General features: G+C 47.7%; 3 protein-coding genes across 3 annotated transcripts; 1 reads left to right on the forward strand and 2 right to left on the reverse strand.

Moving 5' to 3' along the window:
- On the reverse strand, nucleotides 1-1,233 carry SPPG_07183 (transcription factor TFIIE subunit TFA1). The gene is made up of 7 exons (XM_016755356.1): nucleotides 1,032-1,233; nucleotides 755-850; nucleotides 535-691; nucleotides 389-460; nucleotides 213-316; nucleotides 83-149; nucleotides 1-16 (listed from the first exon to the last, which is right to left on the reverse strand). The coding sequence occupies exons 1-6, from the start codon at nucleotides 1,169-1,171 to the stop codon at nucleotides 98-100; spliced, it is 621 nt and encodes a 206-aa protein (XP_016605761.1). The 5' UTR covers nucleotides 1,172-1,233; the 3' UTR covers nucleotides 1-16; nucleotides 83-97.
- A 30-nt stretch (nucleotides 1,234-1,263) lies between these two features.
- On the forward strand, nucleotides 1,264-5,066 carry SPPG_07184 (uncharacterized protein). The gene is made up of 16 exons (XM_016755357.1): nucleotides 1,264-1,498; nucleotides 1,564-1,734; nucleotides 1,803-1,916; nucleotides 1,978-2,061; nucleotides 2,120-2,226; nucleotides 2,283-2,408; nucleotides 2,464-2,592; nucleotides 2,664-2,868; nucleotides 2,924-3,198; nucleotides 3,277-3,414; nucleotides 3,471-3,621; nucleotides 3,683-4,318; nucleotides 4,382-4,467; nucleotides 4,532-4,647; nucleotides 4,705-4,778; nucleotides 4,837-5,066. Exons 1-16 carry the CDS (start codon nucleotides 1,375-1,377, stop codon nucleotides 4,923-4,925), a joined length of 2,625 nt encoding a protein of 874 aa, XP_016605762.1. The 5' UTR covers nucleotides 1,264-1,374; the 3' UTR covers nucleotides 4,926-5,066.
- Nucleotides 4,866-6,528, reverse strand: SPPG_07185 (uncharacterized protein). Its single transcript, XM_016755358.1, has 2 exons — nucleotides 6,232-6,528; nucleotides 4,866-6,164 (listed from the first exon to the last, which is right to left on the reverse strand). The coding sequence occupies exons 1-2, from the start codon at nucleotides 6,347-6,349 to the stop codon at nucleotides 5,023-5,025; spliced, it is 1,260 nt and encodes a 419-aa protein (XP_016605763.1). The 5' UTR covers nucleotides 6,350-6,528; the 3' UTR covers nucleotides 4,866-5,022.
- Nucleotides 6,529-6,759: the final 231 nt, after the last annotated feature.

The raw sequence follows: 6,759 nt of genomic DNA on the forward strand, positions 1-6,759 counted from the left end.
GGCATCGGAAATCCATCTGATCAAAGAGAAGTTGTTAGAGTGACGAATTCCCTTAGGTGCAGAAAGCAATATAATCACCGACTCTGGTATCACGAGCTTATCCGTTTTGTTTGAGTAGTTCGACGATGGGTTGGCTCTCATTCATGAACCTGAGCAGAGTCAGTAATCTTTGTCGTGGCCAAAATAATGCAAGACCACCCAAGTCTACCTACTTTGTATATTTTTCGCTGACACCAGTGGAATCCAATCCCGCACTCCCTTGTTGAATTTCTACCCTGCAGACATCACACAAAGGAACCATGTTCGCAGTTTTGTCCTTTATCGTGTAAAGAGGTCATTCCCAACATCGTGACCATGTCGAACGTTCTCAGAATCGAAGAATCCATACCAACATTGCAAAATCGAGTGCCGAGAACTCCTTGTTACATACTGGACACTTGTAAGGCATGTTGGCCATTTGCTACGGTGATCGGGACAATATATTATATCCAGCGCACGAATGTACGTCAAACGAGCAGGGCACAGAAATAGTACCATTTGAACCTCCTTCTCTATCATTTTCCCGATCTTGTAGATCTTCCATTTGACTACATCAACAAAGTGCTTGTAATCGATATAGTAGTAAGATCTGTTGATCTTTCTTTGAGGCCTATTCTCCACCGCTGGACCGATCTGCTCCCCTCGCGCTTCGCTGCAGAACTCTATCAGAAGAAAGCTCGCCAACGAGTGTCACATCCAAGAACAGCTATCTTACACTTTCACGAGTCCATCCGATTTTAGCTTTCCGCAGACCTTGTGGAGCTCTTTTGACTGTACTCTGAGTGCTCTGGCCAGTTCCTCATCTCGCTGGCTGCAAACCAATGTGGGATAAATTCAGCGAATGGTACACAGTTCCTGTCGGACAATCAAGACTCTAGATAATGTCACAGACTTCACAGCCAGCCCATGAATCCACCATTTTCCCTTCTCAGTATGATGCACACTTGCTATACGATGGTTGTGGACATCAATGTCAAGTCATGGCAACTTACGAATTGACTCGAGACAGCAAGTCGAGCACTATTATGTGCTTTGGTTCATAGTAAGCCCGTGCTACTAGAGCGACGAGCTTTCGTAGAATTCCCTTAGCTGCTGCCGTTTCTTTGGCAGTTGGTGGTGCTATCGTCGACATCCTGCTCGTCAACGTTATGATGGAGAGGCTTTTGGGGGTTCAGTTCTGCTATTCAAGCGACTTCAGATTAGCAGGACGATTGATGAGTCATCACGCACCCGACCTTACAGGCTTTGCAAGATCGCCGTTCATTTTCGGCGAGCTTCACATCCAAACGAACGGCACACCACCTTGGACAACTGCGAGGTTAACGATGTGGCGACATGAAGAAGGCAGTGCTTTCCAACATTGTGCCATCTAAAGGGTCAAGCATACGGCAACAGTTACTTGGCTCGACGGATAGTGGGGGACAGCCTTCCGAAACTGCCTCAACGTCGCGACATGGCGGTAATTGTTCGAGTTTCTTCCTTTTATTATGGCGGGTGGCTTTCATGTCTAACGATCTCCAATAGTAGGTGAGAGCCTCACAGGTAGCCAGTCATTGGCAAGCACGGGTCCAGGAGGCGATAAGACGGCAGTGCCCTCTACCTTACAGCGCCCAGTGCGCTTCCGGTTGACCGGAGCATTAAGCGCTCTATCGGCCTCTCCAGAGCAGGACTGGGTAGCAGTGGCCGGCCGAGAAGGTAGGGAGTGTAGGCTTTGGCAGTCAGAACTTTGGAGATTGGAGGTGAACTGATATGCGCCATTTCAGTCTTGAAGATATTATCTGTGTATGACAAGGATGTAAAAGAGGTCCTGAATCTTCGTGGGGGAGTCAAGCTCAACCTTAACTTCAGTATAAATGATGTGAAATGGGGAAATATATGTACGTATTGGCGTTTGCTTCAAGCAGCGCGAATTCCTAACCTAGTGATCAAAATACATAGTTGCCAAAAGCACAATAGCTACAGCCGCGACCAACGGTGCCGTGGCTATATGGGATTTGAATCGTCCAAATGCTCAGAAATTAGGTATTAATCAGCGAGATCCGTTCGCGGCACTTCTGTGTAGCTGATGACCCATCTTTAGAGAGGATATTGACGGAACACACACGGGCGGTGAATCGTATAAATTTTCATCCAACCGAACCTGTTCTTTTGTTGAGTGCTTCGCAGGACGGGACGATGAGACTTTGGGTAAGCATAGAGTGCACCCACTTCACAGTCTCCAAACTTACCTTTCCGCATTTAAGGACCTGCGCGCTAAAAGCATTGCCCGAAACGCCTTTGAGGGAAAGGCCGAGAGTGTTAGAGATGTACAGTTTAGTCCGACGAACACGTTCGAGTTTGTAGCGGCTTTCGAGAATGGAACTATCCAAGTAATAATATTGGGTTCGATGCAACAGAGGCCAGTCGTATTAACCCTTTCAATAGAAATGGGATATCCGCTACCCCACGCAATATGAGCGCAAATGGAGTGCCCACAATGGGTTGGCCCTTACGGTGGATTGGCACCCGGAGGGTCGCTGGGTGGCAAGTGGAGGGCGTGATCGACAGATAAAGGTCTGCACTTAGCATGGGCATCTGAGTCCCAAGAGACCTTTATATACTGAGCTTCTATATTACTTGGACAGATTTGGGATATGAAGTCTGACAGCCGAAAGCCGCTTTACGCGATTCAAACTATTGCGCCTGTGTCTCGTGTAAACTGGCGTCCAGGACATGAAAGTCAGCTTGCCTGCTGTGCCCTGTCAACGGACTTCCGGATCCATACGTGGGATGTCGGAAGACCGTATATTGCCCAACATTCCATTGAGGCTCATGATGGAGTTATAACCGGTACGCAAGTCACTGCCGATGAATCTCCGCATAACCGTTTGTGACTCTTCTTCAGGATTTTTATGGCGAGATGCGAATAGCATATGGTCCTGTTCAAAAGATCGCACTTTTGCACGCCATGATATCCGTACAGGCTACAAGCCTCTCAGTCTACTGAACACCTGCGCCGTGAATTGGAACGTCAATGGCGATATAACCTTTGCCATTGATGAGCGCCGACAGGATCCCGCGATGGAAGACAGCAGGGCAATGCCCACGGGGTCAAATTATCCCCTGCGAAGAGCGTTTCGTAAACCGATGGTGCCCGAGCGCAGCACAAGCGATGATAAGGTGAGATTCTTCGAGCATTGCCTGTCCATTTTTCCCATCTTATACCTTGGCAATGCGAAATTTTACCCGCAAAAATAGATTCCGCAACATCGACCGCGTCAGAAAGTAGGCGTCGTGGATACCGAAACGTTCGATGACTATGCGTTTGTTGTGCTCGCTCAAGATTATGCGATAGAGAGCGACGATATTTGGTCGTCCTGTCAGCACAACGCGGAGGTGAGGGGGATATCATCAAAATAACGAAATCCCACCGCTGACCCTGGTGTAATTAGGTCGCCATAGATCTTGAACTGCACCGAACAGCACAGACATGGAAAATCTTGCAGTTATTGTACGGAACTGAACCATCGGAATCTCGGAATTTGACAAAACTCTTCGGACATCCAAACAAGCAGGATGACCACAATTGGGATCGTCAAGCAGGTTCGCTGGAGGTTACTGTTAGAGTTTCCAATATCGGTCGCTCATCGTCTCATGTTTATAGGAAACACCCCCGTCGGCAGGGCTACAGACGTCGATCCCCAGTTAACTGTCGGTAGCGCGCAATCGGATTCTGCGCTGCTGACCGAGATGATGAGGCCAAATGCGGAAGGATGGATGAGAGACTACGTTGTGCCGCACGGGTCTCAGCGACGCGGTTCGCTATCACCACACCACGATCAACAGGAATTGGTCACGGAAAGTGACATTGATAGCGATGAAGGATATACGGAGGAAGAACAGCATGACGATGACGGAGATTCAGATGACTCGGAGTCGTCCTTCACATATGGCCTGAAAGTGGGCGCCGGACGAAGAACATTGGCTCGTTTCGGAATTGGGACAAACAAAATCTTGAAGCCTTTTTATGGCGGAAAGTCAAACCAGAACCAGTCGCATAGCAAACGTGACAGCAGCAAAGGGAGACACAAGCATAGTCAACGCACGGTGAAGAGTGCCAAAGTTGTTCATCAAGACGTGGTGATTCCACTTTGGAATCCGGAGGACTTGGTGAGGGATATGTTAGAATACTATGCGGAACAAGCCAATGTCCAGATGTGTGCCACCATCCTGTTAGTATTAAAGGATCGAATCAGGGCAGGAGAGGAGAAAGAAGAGCTATGGTTCTGTTCCTACATTGGTAAGAAAGAGAATTCGGTTCGACGACGCCCATCGCCCATTGATGCACTCTAATCTTTTGCAGATCTCTTGCATAGGTTTAAACTTTGGACAGCTGCTACAGCAATTATTCGAGCGTGTCCTTTGGCCTCCGTGAGGGTTCGCAATCAGGTAGGAACGCTGTCTATGCATGCATTTCACAGGCGAATATTGATTGTCGCAATCCTGTGCCTAGGAATCCACAACACTCCACACAATATGTTGCCATTGTGGGAAGCCTATGCCGAACATACACACTCCAAATTGGGCTTGCGAGAGTTGTGGGAAATTACAAAATCCTTGCTCCTTTTGGTACGTTGAAGCAATCCGGTTCTGAGGCCCAAACATACTAACCTAGGACACTTGCAGCCATAAAACAGCAAAAGGGTTGTATATATGGTGTCAAGGCTGTGCACATGGTGGACACCTAGACTGCTTAAAAGGTGAATTGGACAAGCTGGAACTCACTCGTCTACGCTGGTATTAACACACTGCGTTTAGAGTGGTTTTCGCATAGTTTAGAGTGCTGCACAGGGTGTGGGCATCAATGTGTATCAAAATTCTTTGCACTTCCACGCGGTGTATTATAGGCAAGATCAATACGTAAGGGATTACTGTACAGTGAAATAATGGGTGTAACGCTAACGCTGACATACGTCGCATGATGATCTCCATGACATTATGGAATCAAAAAGATAATGGCTTCTTTGCAGGAGCCCTGCTGATTTCCAACCGTTCGTACCCTTTACAGATCAGTACATTTTTTAGCCTCTCAAAGTTACGGGGCGCCAACCCCTGAATATCCTTCATGACCACCTTTCGCAATTTGGCCATCCTTAATAACCAGTCCATTTCGCGACCGGATGACAGTCTCATCTTGGATGCAACAAAGATTTCTAAGCTTTCACCAGAATGAGGATATGAGCCCTGATTTACCTCGGCCCAACCACCGCTCGACACCTTGGTTCCACTCATATCAAGTTCGCGAAGACGAGAACAACGAAATAGTAGCGGTCCAATGCAAACATTATCGAACTGAGGACAATCCCTCACGGAAAGTACTTCGAGAAAGGCCATGTCTCCCAGTGCAACAAATCCGACTTGTGCAATATTGAAACACTCGGTAAGATTCAGGTGTTTGAGGTGTCGAAATAGATGAAGAAAAACGCATAGATCGGTGGAATTCAGTCGCTTACATCCGCTGAGGTTCAGCGTTTCGAGCTTTCCGTGGGTGAAGGTCAATCCATTGTTTCGACCCACAATGGCTAGTGTCTTGGTCAGATTTTCCAATTTATCACATCCGGAAAGGTCCAAGCTTCTCATATTTGGGCAATTACTGATAAGAAGAGCGATGGATGCAGATCCAAGAAACTTTGCAGGATCCCATGTATGTTGGAGGACTTGCACCGTCTCCACCCATTGCCGCGCTCCCCGCTGTGATCTCGATGGATTTCCCTCCAGTAAAAGACGTAGAGTTTCCACACGTATCATAGAGCAACAGGCACCCAAACTTGTCAGATCGAGATGCTTCCAGAAGGGCGCCATGCAAGCCGCAAAAGCAAACGATGGCCAATACGCATACCAGCCCTTGTTCAGGAGTCGAAATTTGAGGACAGTAGGAAGATCATCCGCATACAACATGATCAATGCCAAGAGTTCGAGAGGTAAAGGACGGCGGGTCGTTTCTTTGGGCTCCTTGTTGTTCCCGCGAGCCAGCGGGGAGGCGGAGCACAATGGCTCTGCAGTAGTCCCCAATTGTGATTTACTGCACAGGATGCGGCCGCGACGTGATGACTTTCGTGATATGAGATCCAACTGGTTCCCGTCCACTGATAACCAGAGACTATGAATACACCAAGCATGTCACGTCGGAATATTCGCAAGGTTCAAACTCACCTCCTCCCAGCTCCTTTGTTTGCACGACATTAACAGTAAGAGGTTCCGATTTCGACAGCTTGAGACGACGGCGACGACGAGGAGAGCCTATTATTCTATAAATCGTACTGACAAACATGTCTATGCCGAGGAGAAAGGAGCGAGGAAGGATGGTGTTTGAAGAACGCTTGAAGGCTGCGCACGCGAATACCAATATTTACGTGAAGGTCGCGGGGGTTACACGGAGGTGAATCTCGTGACCTCGCTATTAAAATCCAATAATCACAACTGCAACCTATTAATAGGCACAAGTTGGTTATTTGAATTATTTACTTATTTGACATCTTTTGAAAAGTGGAAACGAAATTAGAAACTATCTGCATAAAAACAATAAGTCGACTTGCAAGAGGACCTGGTTGACTGGGATAGAGTTCCTTACTTTCGCAGCACATAGCCCCAACAGCTCGGTCACAATATTCTGTTAACTGTCTCTGCGGCTGAACAAGAACTCTACATAGGACATCTGACGGATATCTCACCATACCAGTC

The sequence above is a fragment of the Spizellomyces punctatus genome, assembly GCF_000182565.1.
Source record: "Spizellomyces punctatus DAOM BR117 chromosome Unknown supercont1.14, whole genome shotgun sequence".
In the NCBI taxonomy this organism is placed as follows: domain Eukaryota; kingdom Fungi; phylum Chytridiomycota; class Chytridiomycetes; order Spizellomycetales; family Spizellomycetaceae; genus Spizellomyces; species Spizellomyces punctatus.